Raw genomic sequence first — 19,770 nt, 5'->3', positions numbered from 1 at the left:
CAACCTTATAAAAAATACGAAAAATAAACTTATCAATAAAAAATCATTTTGGTAACTAATAGGGGTTGGGTCTAACGAAAGGAGCTAGTTCCTCACAACGTGGGAATTTAGTGCCCGACAGTGTCTCGAATAGGATTGTCTCCAGTAGGAAGATACTTATACTTTAGTAAAAAAAAAAAAAATCATTTTGGTTACTAAGGATGCATTATTTTAAGAAAATGATAGAGTTAAAAAAATAATTGTCTTTAAATTATATATATGTAACAGTCATTCCTTATTTTTTACATGATGGAATATTAAGTTAAAACTAACCTGAAATATTAAATGGAATTAAAAATTTAAATCATAGTAAATCTTCATTGTAATCATAAAATCAATCTATCACAGGAGAAATATTGGAAAATATTCTTCTAATTCTAAATATAAAACCTATTTTATAATATAATTTGGGTCTTATATTTAGAATAGGAGGAGTATTACCACTATTATAAAACAAATAATATTTAGGAAAAATTTAAAAGGAACATGCATGCGCACGTGTTTGTGGGGTTGGGTTGGGCTGACATTGACAATTTGCCCTAAGGCCTAAGCCATAAGATACTTATTGTCACGTCTCCTTATTTTCTCAGCATTGAGTTACGTATTAGAAAAAACTGAAAGACAGGAGTTGGAATAAATTATGAAAAAAAAAAAGAATTAGCAACGGCTGTGTACTTGTTATTTATCCTAAAGATAAAAACTCAAAAGATGTAGAATACTCGTTGGCAAAAAACAAAAAAGATGTAGAATAGTCCTTGTGGTTCTCATTTTAGGGAAAAATTTTAAAATCCCAACTAGTCCTAATGTGATAATTAGATTAAATTGTCCTCCAATCTTATTCCTTCCCGATCACAACTAGTTGTTGGTATATTTTTAATCCCCAGACAACATTTTATTATGGTTATTAATTTTTAATAACCAAAAAATAAACGTTTTCTATAAATTTAAAGATATCAACTAATATTTCTTAAGAACTGTGAAGTAAGTTAACTTTACCCTGTAATGAGGATTGAAAGCAGTATATCACCTCCGATTTTTAATATAAGTGCTAAATAATGAATTTGGAAAGATTAAAAAAAATAATTAAATTAGTTATTCGTAATAAATATGTGCTGATTTTATTAAACTAGCCTTATTCAATCATGTACATTAAAGCTATACTCGGGTAGAAATACCTTACAATCAATAAGGATATTTTTAAGATTATATTACAAATTTAAAAGACAAAATGGATTAAAATCTTATATTTAAAGCCGTCAATATCATCGGTGGCATTACTAGTTTCTGCTGGTTTTATGGTATGGGCATGAGTGACAAACTGACAATTAATGAAAGTGGGGAAATATGTGTGAGTGAGAAATGTTGGGAGTATTGAGGTTTGATGAAATTAAATGAAGACAGGATGAGGAGGGAAAAGGACATCAACTTGAACGCTAAAGGGACTAATCCCTTTCCCAAGTGAGAAGCTTCTTTCCAGCTTCACACTCACATGCTTCTATTCTATCCCCATCACACACACACACTCTAACGTCCTTATCCATTATTCATAGCTCTTTTACTAAATACTGCACATTACGTCTCTCGCATGATTTGTATTGCAGTTTTGTTCGGCAACAAAAGTTTGGATGGGAACCTAAGATTTCTTGATTTTCCTCTGCGGTATTAAAGGCCCGACAAGACGGTTAGGCCCAATACTTGTATTGGCCCAACCAACGTCGGCTGCTTTTATTGCAAAAAACATCGATTGGCCATTTTGACCCCTTTACCTTCCATCTCTTCGCTTGTCCCTGTGTCAGATTCGAGCTCTTGGCAAGTGGGTGGACCTTCAGCTTCCAAACCAGCGCGCCCACTCAGATATTGACGCCCGTTCATCTTTCAGTGTCATCAAGTACCACTGTTCAAACCATTAAGTGTTAGTCTAAGTGGAAGGGACTTAGACACCTTAAATATTATGTTATAGGTTTGATTCTTAGAATGGTGTGCATAAAAGAAATACTATTAGGAGGAGTCTTCTCTAGGGCGCCTGACAGTACCCTGAAAGACTAGTCTCCTATCATTCGAGTGGAAAGATACTCTGAACAACAACAATAATAAAAAAGTATCACTATTCACAACTAATGGAAATTAAATCCAGTAGAAAAAACTAGTTTTTTTAAAACAGAAGTAGTCAAGGTTGGAATCATCACTTAAAAAAGTATTAATATTTAATGTCCAATCTAATAGTATGGTACCTGTGCTTTAAAAAAAGAAATCAATATTCACATCAAAATAAATCGATATATCATCTTCAATGTAAAATCTATAATTGAACACAGTTGTTCAAGAATTATAAAAATATGACTTGTTAATCAAATTCTGTATATGAGAGGTCCGTCTAATTTAATTGCCTACAGGCACGGTAACGAAATTAAGGAAGTAAGTTAAGTTGGTTATTTATAATAAATAAGTGTTGTTATTCCTAAAATATCCTTGCTAATTAAGTATATTGGTTAAAACTATCATTATTAGAAGGATTATCTTGAAAAAAAATACATAAATATAAGAGAGAAAATGAATTGGGTCTTATAATTATGACCAAATAAAAAGTCAAATTAGGTCTTATAATAAGGACCGGAGGAGTATTAAGTACTTTAATTAAAAAAACGGATCCTATATATATATATATATTAAAAAATCTTAATGATTTTATTATTAATTAATATAAAATTTGGGGTACAGATTAAATTGATCTTATCCATAATTACACTGTAGGACCCCTTGACTTGCTCCTCGTGAACCGACTTTGTCCCTCATGGTCGTCCACTATTTTTCTTCCCATGCTTTTCCCCATCCACCGGTCTTTTCTACTTTTTTTTCTTTTTAACCAATTTTCCTTTTATAAATGTTGTTAGCAAATCGCGCCGTCATTTCTACTAAAATCATCATGTCCATATCGAAACTCGAAAGCTTTCAGTAATTACTGATTCTATAAAATAAGAAACATGATTAATAATAACAAACATTATTTAATGACAACTTTCAGAATAAAAAATTATAAATTTTCATAATAATTTTTTAGTAGTTATATTTTTACTAGAATTTCATAATAATTTTCCTAATAAAACGTATTTTATAATTGTTCAACTTATAATGACTGTTATAGATTTACGTAACTTGTGCAATGTGCCGGGCTTTTACCAGTTATTAATATGCGAAATCGTGTGGCGGCGTGATGACGGCAAATTATAATTTTACAGATTAAACGCGATCATAGAAACAACAGATGAAATGAGTTAGAAGGGAGAAATAAAGCGAAATCTAAATTGTCCGATCTGTGATCTACCCTTCAACGGCCTCAAACGAAGTAAGGTTCCGGAAATGCTCCCACGGTTTTTCCCGCACAACGGCTTCGTAATTCTTCGTCGCCGACGACGATCCATCCTTCGTCGTCGCCACCACCTGCGTCTCTCCCTTCACTACCTTCTCCGACTTCAGCTTCACCCCATTTCTCTTGTCGTATTCCTCCACCGCGAAATTCGCGATCTCCGTCACGTGCGGCTCTTCGATATTAGCTATCGGTGTCCATCCGCCAGGGACCACGGCCTCCGGCGACGGCGTAGAGAGGAACGAAGAGCAGGGAAAGGAGGAGGAGTGAGTTGCGGAGAAGTCCCATGGCAACCGTCAATTTGATTCAAATTTCTAATTACTTCCCCGGCTTCAGGAAACGAGCAGAAGAGGATTCCGTTTACCGTAGAGTATTTAGGGAGGAAAACATTTGCCCTTGTTATTGCCGATATTATGAATCAAACCGAAGAAAAAATGAGATTAAATATAAACACTCATTAAAGGCAGGGCGCATCTTTTTTAGTGTATTTTTTATTGCTAAAGTATTTTTTAGTGTATCTTGCATTTCTTTTCTTTTTTTTGAATGCGTCCAACGCTAAAAAATATTTTTTGGTGTAAAGCGAAAAAAGATTAAATTATTGAATAAACCATAAAATACTTCATAGTGTCATATGCACCTATGAATATATTTCAGAATGATATATACACCTTAATCGTTAAAGTTAAAATTTTTTAGCATGACACTGTGCTTATACAATCAGCCTAGTGAAAGAAGGCAATTAGACATTGATAGAATCTTATTCAAGCATTGACAAATTATACTTCATTCCATTTTTAATATAAGAGTTAGTTTAAAATATAAGACTTTAATTCACTTTATATTTCATATTATCTTTTTTTTAAATAGTACTTACAATAGTTGCATATATTAAAGATTTTATCAAGTTAAAATTTTCATCAAGTAGTAATTTTAGCTAATTTATATTATTAGTAATAATATTTTAATAAAGACAATACTTATTCATTATAAATAGTTAATTTAATTAATTTTTTTAATCTTTTTAAGTTAGTCAATAAAATCACAAGAGGTTGTACATTTTTGGGGAAAAAATTAATTTGGGTAAAAATGCATAATTTTGATTGTTTTGAACAATAAATAAAACGATCAAAGCACTATAAGGATGTGAGATGATGTATTTAGTCCATTCCATGCATTAGACGGGCATGATAGACATGACAACTATGATTGTGGGTGGCAGAAAATTTTGGGAAATAATGAGAGGTTAATTCATGATGGCTGACACAAAGTTGACTGTTTCAAAACTATGAGGAGAAAATGACACGAAAATTGCAGTATTCCAATTTATACACATAAAAGATTAAAATTTTAGAAGAAGTGATGCTTGATTTGGTATTCTATAAAAGTAGTCAAATGAGTAAAATGTCTTTGCATAAGTTTTTCAAAAAAATTATCAAATTTGTCATTATTAATATATTTTTTGTTATTAGTTATTCGATACTTGTTATTGTCAGTTTATAATTTATAAATAAATATCTTATTATTTTAATACATTTCTTGTCATTTGCTATTTGATATTTCTTATTATTAGTTCACAATTTGTTAATAAATTTTTTGATAGAATGACATTTTTGTCATTTAACTATACTTGTAAAATACAATATAAGTCATAATTTTTTTCTTGAAATTTTAACCTCTTAAATATCTAAATTATAATATTACAATTTTTATTTTTTTTCACGTCATTTTTGCAATTACGAGTACTAAATTAAAATTATCTATTTATTTAACAAGTGTGTCATACAACTAATAACCTGCTGTCACTTTGCCTTCCCTATCCACAAGCAAATCATTCATAGCAAAAAAGAAAACCATTTTACAGGTATTTTTATTTTTTTAATTGTAGATTTGATGCATCTAAGTTTTTTCCTTATAATTAATTTTTTTTAATTTTATTCCAGTTAATATTGTTAGTCCTTGAATAAAAATAAAAATTCAATCAAGGAAAATATAAAAGTATTAGATCAAAAATTGTTAAAAATTAAAATAAATGTACTAACAAAATCATCTCCACAGGCCTAGCCCTATCAAAAAAAATGAAATAACAGGGGAAAACAACTTTTCTTGGCCATGAAAAGAAAGGGGTCACTATTGAGTTTGACTTTTGAGGCATACCGAAATCAAGACCGTCATTCAATCAGGTACCGTGACTTGCGCAAGTCGACCTGGAAATCCATTGGTGTCCTTGACCAGGGTCCAACAAGCAAATAAAATTGACAAATATTAATTCTTTTAACTGTAATTTCAATTATTAAAAATTTAAAACCCAGCATAATTAGTCCCACCTTGTCTACTAACATGACAAAAAAATCTTCAAGCCCAGCTCAAAGCCTTAAAAGTTAAATATTCGACTAATAAACCTAAATTGCAGGTAAAAGAAATCTCAGAAACCAAATCATAAACACCAATTTTTCAAGTATTAAAAAGTCGCCGTCCTGATTTCTTGACTGTAAATAGTGAATTATGAAAGCCTAATTTGCTTGAAACATAAACGCAGACCACTAATAATTCCTAAACTCTCTCATCTTGACACTTCAATAATTGAATTCTACCATTTGCCCAACCCTTCAATATTAAATCCTAAATTCTAATACTACCTCCGATCATTAATATAAAACCTTGTTTGACTTTTATTTTGATTCTAAATATAAGACCCCAATATTTTATCTCTCATATTTATGTTTTTTTTTTCAAATTAGTCCTTCTAACAATGATAATTCTAATCAATACACTTGATTAGTAAGAATATTTTAGAAAAGACAACACCTATTTAAGACAAATAACTAACTCAACTTACTTTTTGGCTCTTATAATTAGAACCAGAGATAGTATCTTAAATTCTAAAGCACTCAATTATAAGATATTAAACTGTTAAACCTTAATCTTAACCACTAAGAAAAAGAAGGAAACATGTCAAATTTCCTCTAATCTTAATTGTATGAAGATAAAGAGAAATTAGTTCTGCTGTTATATCATCCTTTTAAGCAACTAATTCTCCGCTTACTAAAATGAGTTAGCGAGTAATGCTTTGTATTCCACCCCACACCTTCAGTCACTTAGAAAGGCAATTAATTCTTTTCAAAGTTTCTGAGCCATGCATAATGTATTAAAATGGATGGATTTTAAGGTTGTGATTCTTGCTCCTTTTCCGTACATGCTTTAGCCAAAGACTACTTACACACAGTCACACACACAAAAGGAAGCAGATATTATCAGACTAAAAAAAAAAACTACTTAAAAGTCAGACATGGTTTTCGTGAGGTGTATGAGAAAAGAAGGCGTGAATAAGAATATCGATCTATAAACACGAATCTTCAATTAATAAAGTGAGTCGTGCTTGAGAAATTATTTTTTATTTCTTTTATTATATTGCATATAATTCTATTTTCAAGAGCTATTTAAAACTAGCTGCTTGTTTTAGAACTGAATCTGATCAGTGCTTGCAAAATTATTTGATCTACTGAAGCAAAAAGGGCCCAATACTGGGATTCACAGAAACAACAGTGAAAATCCAGATTGTTCTGGAGTCTAAACCAGTCGAGGATCTCCAAAGAACACAAAAACATCTTTATTGCTATGAAATATCACCAAACACTCTGCATATTCCCACTTCTCAAACCTGTTTATTCCCATAGGCATTTAAATAATACAGATTGGAGAATACATATAATTATAATACACAGATCAAACCCGCCCTGCAAGATGAAGGCGCGAAATCCGCATTGTCTTATCCATGAACAGGCTTAAACGACGTCAGGTTCATGAAATGCTCCCACGGCTTCTCCCACACAACGGCCTCGTACTTCTGCGACGCCGACGACGATCCTGCCTTCGCCGTCAGCACAAGCCGGTAGTTCGTGCCGGCCACCACCTGCGTCTCTCCCTTGACCACCTTATCCAACTTCAGCGCCGCTCCGCTTCTCTTGTCGTACTCCGACACCGCGAATTTCGCGATGTCCGTCACGTGAGGGTCGTTCAGGTCCTTTATCGGCGTCCACCCGCCCACAATCACTCCCCCTCTGCCGTCGGCGACGTCGACGAGCGGGAGCAAGAACAGAGGCAAGAGAATAAGGCCGTGAAGAAGTCTCATGGCAACCGTCTATTCGACGCGATTCTGCTTCTTGAAGGTTCTGTATTTGAGAGTTGAAGAAAACGCTAATGTTCAATTTATAGCAGAAGATTGACAGATCTCACACCACGGGGGTGAAAGCGCGTCACCCTAACGTCAAATAGTAGCCGTTGGATCTGATCGAGATCGCGATTGCTTCTAAACTAGTTGGGAGAATAGACAAGGTAGCGTGGGGCATGGGCTACTGAAAAGATGGGCCCAAAACCATGGGCTAAGGAATGATCCAAAACAATAAATAAAAATCGTTTTAAAAATGGGAGAATTACAAACTAAAATAAATGCTTTTACTGAATTGGAAAGGACAATAATAGTCCACTTTTCTCATGGTTTAACTGATTAAACTTGTCAGGTCGGTGATAAAATAATGAAATAAAAATTACTATATGCATTATAATATATGTATATAAAATAAATTCATAATAAGTTTAATTGTCAACATAATAATAATACAATATGCGAAATTCAAATAATAATCAATTAAGTTATCAATTTATCAAATTATGCAGTTACCCTTATTTGTAAAAAAGTACATGAAAAATAATGAATAAAAGCTTACTGCACGGGAATAATAAGGAGTATATATATTTAATGGGAATAAAAATAGAAAAATAATTCAAATTGTTAAATAAAAAGAATTTGTTTCTTACATTTAGAGACGAGATGTACTGGATTATTGTTTTTAATAATTAAAAAAAAAAAGATAAAGGCAGCTGCCTTGGCCACCGACATATAGAGTTGCAAATTAAAAAAAGAGGAAAAGAAAAAGAGAGGAGAAATAACTAATATTCCTTCCGATCTTATGTATAAGTTTTATTTTTAAGTTTATCCGAACACTTATTATTTTTGTATTAGTTGTCTATATTTAATACTCTCTCTCTTATTGATATTACTTCTATATATTCTCTTTTATTTTTTTATTTATCATTTTTCTCATTTACTCTCTTAATAAATACTCCTCCGGTCCTTATTATAAGACCCCATTTGACTTTTTATTTGGTCCTAATTATAAGACCCCAATCCATTTTGTCTCTTATATTTATGCATTTTTTTCCAAGATAATCCTTCTAATAATGATAGTTTTAGTCAATATACTTAATTAGCAAGGATATTTTAGGAATGACAACACTTATTTATTATAAATAACCAACTTAACTTACTTCCTTAATCTCCTCAAATAAGTCAATTGGGTCTTATAATTAGGACCGGAGGAGTATAATTTTAAAAAAATATATTTATGATTTATTTATTATTTTTAATTGATTTAATCATGGGAAAATCCCAGAAAAAGCCCCTGGAATATACTAAATCCCAGATTAGGTCCTTAAATTTTGAAAATGACAGAATGGGTCATTGACCCAATCTGTCATTTGTAAAATTCAGGCGAATTGACATTTTTGCCCCTGAGCAAAAGTGAGTAGTTATTCTCTAAACAAATCTAGGTATTGCTTACACTGTTCTAGTGATTACAAGATTCGTTGTAGTTAATAATAAGGTACCTGACAATAATAAGATACCTGACTATGGAAAAATGAGTAGTTATTTTCTACACAAATCTAGGTAATGCTTACATTGTTCTAGTGATTACAGAATTAATTGTAGTTAATAACAAGACACCTGACTATGAAAAAGTGAGTAGTTATTCGCTACACGAATCTAGGTAACACCTAAACTCTTATAATGATTCCTTGAATCATTCTAGTGAATGAATAAATGAGGGCAAAATTGTCAATTCGCCTGAATTTCACAAATGACAGATTAGGTCAATGACCCATTCTGTCATTTTCGAAATTTAAAGACCCAATATGGCATTTCTCATATTTTAATGACCTTTTTTGGGATTTTCCCTTTAATTATTTGGAGTTTATATATAAAATTAAAAAAAAGGAAATAAGAGTGAGAGAGGGAGGCATGGAGGAAATGTGGAAGGAAGCAAGGGAGAACACAAAAAGACATGGGAAACCACCCACCAAGGCAGACACAATAAATGGGAAATTTGGTGGGGAGGATAACCCCTCCAAATTCCAATCCAATGACACAATACGCGTCGCATTGTCACCTCGTTGCTTTACTTGTGAGAAAATACGTGTCTCTGAATTTAGATTCTTGTAAATACATTATTCTCTTTCCGTGCCAGCTAAGACTGCGTTGTAATCATGCCATCCGCGGTTTGCTTGCTGACTTGTCTGTCATTGTCATTTATTATTTGATGAATACCTCTCGAATTCTGCTTTTACTCCCATGGTCCTCCTTCACCTAATAATCAAATTACGCCATTAATGAATTCTTTTTCTAAATATATCCTCATTTATAAGAGGAAAGAGAGAGAAAGAGAAAGTATTTTTAAAAAATCAAGTTATCAGCTTTTTAATTAACGTAATATATAAAATTAATTAAATGTAAAAAACGACAAAACATATTAAATTTCAGATAATCACACTCAAGATCTTATAAAAAAATCAAAATAATTGAAATTTTAAGCTCTTATAAAATGAATCAGATGAAATATTATTCTTCCAATCATGTTTATAAGGTAATGAGAAAAAGCTTTTTTTTCCCCCTTAACTCACATCATCAAATTTTTAACAATTCTTGTGCTCTTCTTTAAAAAATATATATTAAACAAAGCTAAAATTGAAAAATTTTATATCTTAATATAAAATTAATAAAATTTAAGATTTTTTTAATCCATCTTACAGATGCTCTATAAACAGGACCCAATAAGTAGTAGATATGATTTTTTTATCATAAATGCTAAATACTCCTCCGGTCCTAATTATAAGACCCAATTGACTTATTTGAGGAGATTAAGGAAGTAAGTTAAGTTGGTTATTTATAATAAATAAATGTTGTTATTCCTAAAATATCCTTACTAATTAAGTATATTGGCTAAAACTATCATTATTAAAAGGATTATCTTGGAAAAAAATGTATAAATATAAAAGAGAAAATGGATTGGGTCTTATAATTAGGACCAAATAAAAAGTCAAATTGGGTCTTATAATAAGGATCGGAGGAGTATTGGTTTTCACCAGTCTTATTCAATTTATTTTTTATTTTTCTCACATTTAATATTTTCATTTTAAAAATGTATTTATAGAAGTTGATACATATTTCACTTTAAAATTTTATTGCCATGCAGCTCCCCATATGCCGTGGTGGTGGCCCACAACCCCACTCCATTCATAAGGAAACAATGAAAAACAAAATTTAAAAGGATAATGGACCAAGTTAATGGATCAAGGGACCTTAAGATTCTCAAGACTGATCCAAGTTCATAATTAGTCCAATATTTTGCAATACTGACAGCCCACACCCCAAATAAAGAAAAAGAAAATAAAAAAAGAGAATGAGCCTGGTTAATAGTCCATGGGCTTTTGAAAAGACGGAAGCGTTACCAGAAGAATGATCCAAGCCAATAAAATTTTTAGAATAAAAAGCTTTCGGCTATGGAGGCGTTTCCTTTTCTTTGAAAAACTCGTCAAGTGGGAAAATTAAACATGGATAGTTTTATTAAATTAAATTTCACAAAACCGATTTGTATTTAATTTTTTATTTGGGACCTATGAATGATTTCTTCTTTTTTTTTTTTAATTTTTTTTATTTTGTGCACTACTCCTTTAGTCTTATCTATACGGCAAAGAGAGAATATAAGAATTAGTTGATTAATTTGAGTGAATTAAAAAAATTATTAGGTTAGTTATTTATAATAAATATGTATTGTCTTTCCTAAAATATACCACTCTATTCCTTATTACAGGTCACTTATACTCCAAAAGTTTGTTTCAAAATATAAATCACTTGTAATATAATTAATGATATTTTTTCAATTTTACCCCTATTAATTTAATAAAAATTAATTAATTTAAGTGTGAAATAATGGCTCCTTGAAACACGTTCCTCTTCCTCTTCCTCTCCATCTCTCTCTTTCAACTTTTCATTTCTTATGCAATCCATCTCCTCCCTCCCCCTCCTCTCTCTCAGCTTTTAATAAAAGTAAATGTGGAAAAAAAACTGGTTAATTTAATGTATTTCTTGATTTACGGGTTTAGGATACAAATGACTTATAATAGGAAATAGAGTAATACTTACTAATTATGTGTATTAACTAAAACTTAACACGTACAATTACTACAATGATTACTTTGAAAAAAATAGATAAATATGAAAGATAAAATAGATTAAAACATTATATTTAGAATCAGATTGAATGCAAACTAGTTCTTATATTAAAAATATGAGATAATAATTGAAATTTTATCCAACCGGAATATAATTAATTTTTTTTTAAAAAAATAAATCTGGATCAGCCTAATAATGAGCAAATCAAATGGAGTACGTAGGGATACCACGAGTGTGGAATCACGGCGAGACTTGTACAACGAGATAAAGAAGGGGTGTTTGACAATTCTTGAAAAACATTTTTCTACGAAACAAACTAAATTCTTCTACATATTTACTTTATAAATCGTAAAAATACTTTTAAAGTTATGGTCTGATTTCCATCTAAATACCTCTTTAGTCCTTCTTCAAGTTCGTTTTAGTCAGCGATTTAGTTTTTACTTCGTTTGGTTCAAAATATAAGCTAAACTTTTTTAAAAAGGCTATTTTTTTATAAGATAACATTCATTTTTATCTGAGCATTTAATAGGTTTTTTTTCTAATTTTACCTACATATATTTTTTTCTTCTTTAATTCATTTATTATATCTTTTATTTATTCTCTTCATTAATAAGAGTATATTAGGAAAAACAAATATATACCCTACACATTTATTATTTTAAATTGATTTTAATTAGTTTCTTGATAAATATAATGAATAAAATTTAACTTATATTTTAAATTAGATTAAAGTTTAATTTTTACTCCCTAAATTCGACTTTGGCCCCCTCAAATTCGTCTTTTAACTTCCGAGACAAAGAAACAACGAAAGAGAGAATGCGTGATGATGAAGGAGCAACCAGTGAAGACTGGAGGCAATTATGATGCCCTCGCGGAAAAGTTTTGACTCTAGATTCTTGTGTCTCCCAACTCATCATCTCGTTACCCGTGTCAGCATAATCCTCGCAGTGTTCTCTCTCTCTGTTTTTTTTTTGGTTACAAAGTGTTCTCTCTCTTTTAACCACAAGAACTAACCGCAGGTGGTTATGGAACTTCTAAGAACTTGATTAATAAAAACTAAGTTTTAAATACCAACACAACAATTAAGATATGCCACTTGAGGGACTGAAGATTTTATTTTGTATCTGTTGAGCGAAACGCTAGCTTAAGGATGATAACGGCTGATCAGACTCAAGTATTTGAGGAGATAAATGGGCATATATATATTCTTCACAGTTTGGTGATGGAACCCCATATGGTCCCTGCTCTCCCTGCTTTTTAATCCCCCAACCACTTCCATTATTGGTGGTCTTCATCCATCCCCCAAGCTCCAACCAATAATTGACTTCACATCAATAAAGCTCATTTAGGGTTTATACATCTACAACAACCTCCCCGTGTGTACTAGTAGTGTTTTAGATACTTTGGATGAAGCGGCTCACAAGTTAGAGATGTACAGAGAGAGACATTTTCACTTCTGGCCATGCCATGTGAGCCGGATAAGCTCGTGTCTTTGTCTCATTTATCTCAACAACATATAATTTGTAATGAGTAATCACCTGTTAAAATCTGGACCATCCATATCTGAACTAGGAGGTATTTAGATAAAAACCAAACCATAGTTTTATAAATGCTTTTACGATATATAAAATAAATATGTGAAGGAGTTTATTTCGTTTTGTGGAAAAGTGATTTTCGAAAACACTTTGAGTAGGTTCAGATTTAATTTTTTATATTCTTATTTATTTAAAATAATTATTTTAATAGGTATAGAATCCAATATATAAATAATTTCTTAACTATCATTCTTTAAAAAATATTTTTTATATTTAAAAATAAATAATTAAAGATTTTAAATTTGGATTGTTGAAATTAGATATGGATAGTTTAGACCTTATGAGTTTAGAATCGTCATCAAGATGATAAGTACTGGAGCTATTCTCATAATAAATATGGTCATCCTATGTCGATCAAACGTAAATTCAATTATGTACAGCGTTCCAATAACAAAAAAGTGGAAGCTATGTTTGAATCAACAGAACAAAATCCATTGAATAACTCTTAAACTATAAAACACTTCTCATTCATTAATATTTGTGGAGGAAAATACAACACAACAGATAACGGATGAACATCTCCGGCTGATATGGCATATATTACAAGATGGTATTTGTACTTGCCTGAATATAATCTGGCACTATAATGCCACTCCATGTACACTCTGAGCTTCTCTTCATCTCTTGGATAAAGAATCTTCTGTGGAAATGATCAACGCCCTCAAAATTTATTCACCGAAGACCGTTCTGGGAGCATCAGGAAGGAAAAAGAGGCGTAATCAAGTTCGCGACATCCAACGAGATTCTATGACGTCGTTCCACTGACTGCCATCAGATGTTCCGAAAACAAGTGCTCCTGCAAAACTCAAAAACAGAGGAATCAGGTTGTTGAGATTCTCAAGAAGATCGCGAAGGGGGGGTGGGGGACAGAGAAGGACGGAAGATAGAAGTACCTAAAGTGGGCATGAGCAAGGAGAGGACAGCGATGCCGGCAACCTTAAGAGGGACACCGATCTTGAGCATGTCTTGGATGTCAATGTAACCGGTGGCGAAACCTACGACGTTGGAGGGGGTGGATGTCGGGAGCCAGTAGGCGAACTCGGTGGCCATGGCGCCGGGAACCATCATCAGGAGCGGGTGCACGTGCATGGTGCGTGCGATGTGGTAAAGCAATGGGACCAGCAACGTCGCCGTGGCGTCGTTGGACGTTATGAACTCCGTTATGATGCTGCTCATCAGGCTCACCAGCGGAGCTATGGCCCAATACGGCGCGTCTTCCAAGAAACTCAGAGCGCCGGACAGCACGTCGGCTAAGCCGCTGGATTGTACGCCGTCGGCTAAGGCGAAGCCGGCTCCCAGAAGTAAGATCAGCTTCCATGGCAGCTTCTTGCATTCGTTCCAGTCCATCAGCTTCTCTCCTTCTCCCTTCTTGTTTGGTATTATGAACATTAACACTGCCACCAGAACCTGCATCGGACCCCCCCCCCCAAAAAAAAGGAAAAAAAAATACGAAAGGGGTTTAATTTTATTTTGATTTCTCCAATTGGATCTGGGAACAACCTGAACCAGATAGAAACTACACTGCGTAGGACAAATTAATTATGAGCTTTATCATGGTCTCGAAAGAGTGATAAGGCTGAAAGAGAAACCGAGACGAAGGTATTATTTTTGAGGGCGAAAAAGATTGATGGCGATTTTTAATAAAAAAATTTGATAATTGGAGAAATTTTATATAATTTCATGGTTGAGAGAGTATGGTTACGTTACGCCTCCTAATGGAATATTGGATCTGGAAATATTGTGTGATGTAGTTTTAAAGGCTCAGGACCTCATCAAAGGAGAATTTTAGAACAAAATTAATACTTTAAAAATGAGACAAAAAAATATATAGAAAGAATACTCACACTGACGCTGCCATCTCCGACGAGACCATCGAAGAGAGCTCCCCATCCAGGAATGTCGTCTGTGATCCTCCTCGTCATCCACAGGATTATCAGCAACTGCATTCATTATTCTCTTCATTATTTACCCGTCACTAAAATTAACTCCTCCACAGTGCTATAATCTTTTATTCTTATTATTCCATACCACAAGTTTATTAAATTAAAGCAAAACAATAAATTCTAATTTCAGAACCCACCCCAAAGATGCTCAGCACCATCTTCTCAGCAAAATTCATCGGGCCTGCAATTTCCAAACACATATATTCCACGTAAGCTTTTAACTTATGGCCATTTCTTAACACTTCACCCAAAAATAATGCAATCCACAAAATTTATTATTTAAAAAAAATAATTAAAAATTAAGGGATGGTAACACTGATTCGGTCGGGTCAACACCGCCGTGGCAGAGTTCTTCATCAATGAAGCCAAGATTCTACGCGGCCATCAGATTGAGATTCAAAGCAGATAGGGATTTGGAATTGATTAATACTTTAAAGACCAAAGAAATGCATGCCAACAATACTTGCTTGTCCAGACAAGACTTTTCTCCCCTTTTTTTAAAAGTATATTTTCCTTCTTCCCTTGGCCACCAGAAAAGGAACAGGAACATAGAGAGAGGGAATGGATGTTCATACTTCATATCAGGAACTTACCCAGGGCTTCTAGGTCCCTCTTCAAGTGGGTTTTATCCAAGTACGGAGCCAACGCCCGACCCGAGCCTCTCTGGACATAGAGCAAGCATAGGATTGACCAGAAGGAGAACAGGATGAGAATGGCTACAGGGAATCCGAAGAAGAACCAATTGTTGAAGCTGATTGGCTTAGCCCCCGGGGCGAGGCTCTTCCACATCCCCACCAGTATGAGGTTGACACCTGTCCCCGTCAGCGTGCTGGTCCCTCCGATCGGCGTCGCGTACACCACCGCCAGCACCACCGCCCTGCAGAACTTGTTGACGGCGGCCGACTGCTCCTCCTTCGGCGGCATCCTCTGCAGGATCCCCGTGGCCACCGGCATCATCATCACCGCCGACGCCACGTTGTGCATCCACATGCTGACAAAGAATGTCGTCGCGCACAGTCCTAATAACAATAGTGGCGGATTCAGAGGTTCGCCGCAGAACACCATCGTCACCTGCACCGCCACGTCATTAGCCCGATCCAATTATTATTGCCATCCCTATCACTAGCCCAATCACCCCACTCATCATCATGTTCCACCATGGCAACATTTATCTCTAGCCTCCTTTTCATTAAATATATTTTAACTTTCCTCTTCCATTAGTTAATTTGCTATACAAGGCACAAGCTAGTAATTTAGTGTCCAATGAAATCCCAGGATAAGAATGAGGCAAAACCAATCAGTCCACAACCCAACCCACCCCCCAACATTCTCCATCATTGAGCACGTTTTAATTTACATTCAGGGGAAAATGTTCTGTTCCGGTCATATCCGAATTCAAAATATGTTTTTCAAAAAGATTATTCCAGTTTGACAATAGAGGAAAAAATCATGATCCCCTAACGATTAAACTCGCCGGAAAGTTATCGGTCTCTGAAGAAATTTGAAGTTGAGGATACGAAATTCTCATTTTTGATGAGTAAATTCCAGAGAAGTTGATGAATTAAAGCTGAAACAAAGACGGAAACTGGAGAAAGATAGAGTCACCTTCAAGGCCAGTCTTCTGTGTACGTTGTAGCGTTCGACGGCGAGAGCAAGAATGAAGCTTCCGAGAACGAGAGTAATCACGTCGCCCATGTACGAGTGGGCCACACTATCGGCCGAAGCTATCCCGAAGAGAGGGAAGAGAAAGAGTGGGCACATGGAGGTCACCGGAAGCGGCACCGCCTCCGTCAACCACCACGCGAACACCCACGCGATCACGGCCAGCATCTTCCCGCTGTTAGCCTTAGCTCCGTCAAACTTCACGAACAAGCTGACGAGCAGAGCCAGTAGGGGACCCAGTACAACATAGAAATTTTGCGGCGTGAATATGGAATTCACCCTGCACTGTGTTCGTCGGATCGGTTCGTGAAGTGGGAGAAGCGGGGATTTCAGATCATCGGGACCTGGCGGCGGCGGCGGCGGACTGTGTTCTCCGGTCATATTGGAAAGCTGGAGGGGAAAATGGCGGAGGTTGAGTTTGGTTTATTTGTTTCGGAAATTTTCTGACAAGGGGGAAGAAGGGGTGAGCAAATTTGCTTTTTATATATCATCACGATTGTCAGTTGGGGCCATTTTTTAAATATTGTACAGTTACGATTTCTCTACAATTTTTTTTTTTAATGAATTACGCTTGCACCCGTCTGCGTTAGTTACATTATATTGAAAAGATAAACATTATTTATGTCATGAACATAAATACTGTGTTATTATCCCATTGTATATTTTTGTATTTGTATTATTTCATAATATCTCTTATTATCATTAAATTTATCGATTTTGATTAGATTAAAATTGTAAATTTATACATATAAATAAATACAAAATATTTAGAGGAAAAAATGTCCTTGTTTTCTCATTTTCTTCATATAACTTTCACTCTCCTCTTCTTTTATAATTATTATTTTTCATTGTTCATATTATTAGTTATTTATAAGAATTTAAACTTTCTTCCACAAGTGTTCAGAATTCAGATGTTTACAGATATTTTCTTATTAGAATAACCGTATACAAGATCTTATCAAGTACTAAATATAAATATTTATCCTATTTTGTGAGAGACGAGTTTTTTCTGTTAGATTAAGTTTAAGGAGTAACACTGTAATGTTATTGTTTTATTTCGTTGGACATAACTAAAAAACCTTAATTAATTGTACATGTGCAGACAAGAAATAAAGGAGAGACACGTGGATTTTCAGACAATCATTTTGACTGGGCCAATCGAGGAACAATCGCTCACCACATAATATTGACCGGACAATTAGTTTCCAACTCCGTTTCTGTTTTTTTTCATCCTTTCCCGTTTCATGGCCATCATCAAGCCACTTGGCTGTAATTAACATTAGGTTTATTTGCTCCTAATTTATTCAATAATGATTATGTATTGTCAATTAAAATTTTGGTTTATTTCTATTCCAGTTATGAAAAAGCATGCTACATGATCTATGATTAAAATTTTGGTTTTGTCAGCTCTTCAAAGTTTTGCATTTAATTTGGGAAAGAAATTAATGTCGTGAACAAATTAAACTTTCAATCAACATCTCCCCATCCATTGGCGGCCATTTCTCACTGAATCCCAAAAGTGAGGATGGTGAAGATATGCACGCAAGTAAATATATTACTTTCTCAATTATTGTACTGCCTCCCGTAATGTCTATAAGGACTAGTTGATTAATTTGAGAAGATTAAAAAAAATTAAGTTAGTTATTTATAATAAATAAGTATTGTATTTTCTAAAATATCTTTACTAATCAAGTGTATTAGCTAAAACTATTATTATTAGAAGGATTATGTTGGAAAAAATATAAAAATATGAGAAACAAAATTGATTGGAGTCTTATATTTATAACCAAAACAAAAATCAAATAAGGTCTTATATTAAATTAAGGACCGAAGGTAGTATTTTTCAAAACAAATTTTCTCAACCAGATAAACACATAAAACCAACCAACCAGACGCTTATAAAATATGCATGTGCCTATCTTAACTGGATAATTTAACCTTCAATATGTAGCCAAAGCCCAAAACCGTAAGATCATTGTTCGGAATTTAGGATTAATTTGATTTTGGCAATTCTAAGAGAAAAAAAAAAGAGGAAATTGTAACAAGGACAGTGACCAATATGAGTATATTAATATCTGGATCGACTCGAAGGTCGTGTGCGGGGCAAAGCCGCCTTCCCCCACAAACTCTTTTAATATTCGAAACTCAAGTGTTTTGGCCTTGTGACTTGTGAGTTCAAATGCCAATAAATATATATATATATATATATATATTGTCGGGGTTTCATAGTTTAACTGAAATTAAATATTTATTGTTATTTTTTTCAAGAATAAAGCTGTGAATTTGAATGTTTGTGGGGAGTATAATGAATGTGTCAGTTATAATAAAAAATGCTTATATATATAGGAAACAATATCAAGGAAAATGAAAATGAAACAAAATAAAAGAAACTTATTTTTGAACCCCAGCTTAGTTGAGTGGTTTTAGAGCGGGGTTGGACAATTTATTTTTAATCATTTGGTATGGGAAAAATAGAAGAAAGGAGGAGAAAAATTTTAATAGGCATAAAAAAATTAGAGAAGTCTTGCTCAGCACGGAATTATTTTATGTGTGGGCAATATTTTAATTACCGTGGATGTTTGCAGTCAGCACGTGATCTAATAATAATTGGTTGCCTTCTGAACTTAAAATTTTGACACTCGCCTCCCATATACGTGTGTGCGTGAATATAACTCTGCGTTGAAGGATTCAACTCTTTCTTTTTTTTCATGAGAAAGATTCAACTTTTTAAAAAATGTTGAGCATGATCTGTTTTACAGACTAAAATCTAAATAATTAACCCCACACGGGTAAAATATTAAAATATATATATATATATTGCTGCTCATGATTAACGTCGGTCTCTCACATTGACACCCACGTGGTTTAAACTTTGTATTT

The 19,770-nt window shown here is 33.6% G+C and overlaps 2 protein-coding genes and 1 pseudogene across 2 annotated transcripts; all 3 read right to left on the bottom strand.

Moving 5' to 3' along the window:
- Positions 1 to 3,251: 3,251 nt before the first annotated feature.
- Positions 3,252 to 3,749, bottom strand: LOC114714711 (cysteine proteinase inhibitor 5-like; annotated as a pseudogene).
- Positions 3,750 to 6,881: 3,132 nt separating this feature from the next.
- LOC114714724 (cysteine proteinase inhibitor 1-like) lies at positions 6,882 to 7,575 on the bottom strand. The gene has a single exon (XM_028899488.1). The coding sequence runs from the start codon at positions 7,530 to 7,532 to the stop codon at positions 7,170 to 7,172; it is 363 nt and encodes a 120-aa protein (XP_028755321.1). The 5' UTR covers positions 7,533 to 7,575; the 3' UTR covers positions 6,882 to 7,169.
- A 6,098-nt stretch (positions 7,576 to 13,673) lies between these two features.
- Positions 13,674 to 17,329, bottom strand: LOC114714725 (tonoplast dicarboxylate transporter). Its single transcript, XM_028899489.1, has 6 exons — positions 16,834 to 17,329; positions 15,822 to 16,299; positions 15,366 to 15,409; positions 15,130 to 15,225; positions 14,179 to 14,692; positions 13,674 to 14,081 (listed from the first exon to the last, which is right to left on the bottom strand). Exons 1-6 carry the CDS (start codon positions 17,269 to 17,271, stop codon positions 14,005 to 14,007), a joined length of 1,647 nt encoding a protein of 548 aa, XP_028755322.1. The 5' UTR covers positions 17,272 to 17,329; the 3' UTR covers positions 13,674 to 14,004.
- Between the last annotated feature and the right edge of the window lie 2,441 nt (positions 17,330 to 19,770).

The sequence above is a fragment of the Neltuma alba genome, unplaced genomic scaffold (genome assembly GCF_004799145.2).
Source record: "Neltuma alba isolate B1F8T4 unplaced genomic scaffold, ASM479914v2 tig00011526_pilon, whole genome shotgun sequence".
NCBI lineage: Eukaryota > Viridiplantae > Streptophyta > Magnoliopsida > Fabales > Fabaceae > Neltuma > Neltuma alba.
Note: the sequence above shows the minus strand (reverse complement) of the source record. Positions and strands in the feature narration are given on the sequence as shown.

Bases quoted from the DNA above. Each gene is read 5' to 3' on its own strand.
- LOC114714724 (XM_028899488.1), bottom strand. From the start codon at position 7,532: ATGAGACTTCTTCACGGCCTTATTCTCTTGCCTCTGTTCTTGCTCCCG.
- LOC114714725 (XM_028899489.1), bottom strand. From the start codon at position 17,271: ATGACCGGAGAACACAGTCCGCCGCCGCCGCCGCCAGGTCCCGATGAT. The intron at 16,300-16,833 runs GTGACTCTATCT...GTGGCGGTGCAG, and splicing joins ACAGAAGACTGGCCTTGAAG to GTGACGATGGTGTTCTGCGG. The intron at 15,226-15,365 runs GTGGGTTCTGAA...TAATGAATGCAG, and splicing joins TGGTGCTGAGCATCTTTGGG to TTGCTGATAATCCTGTGGAT.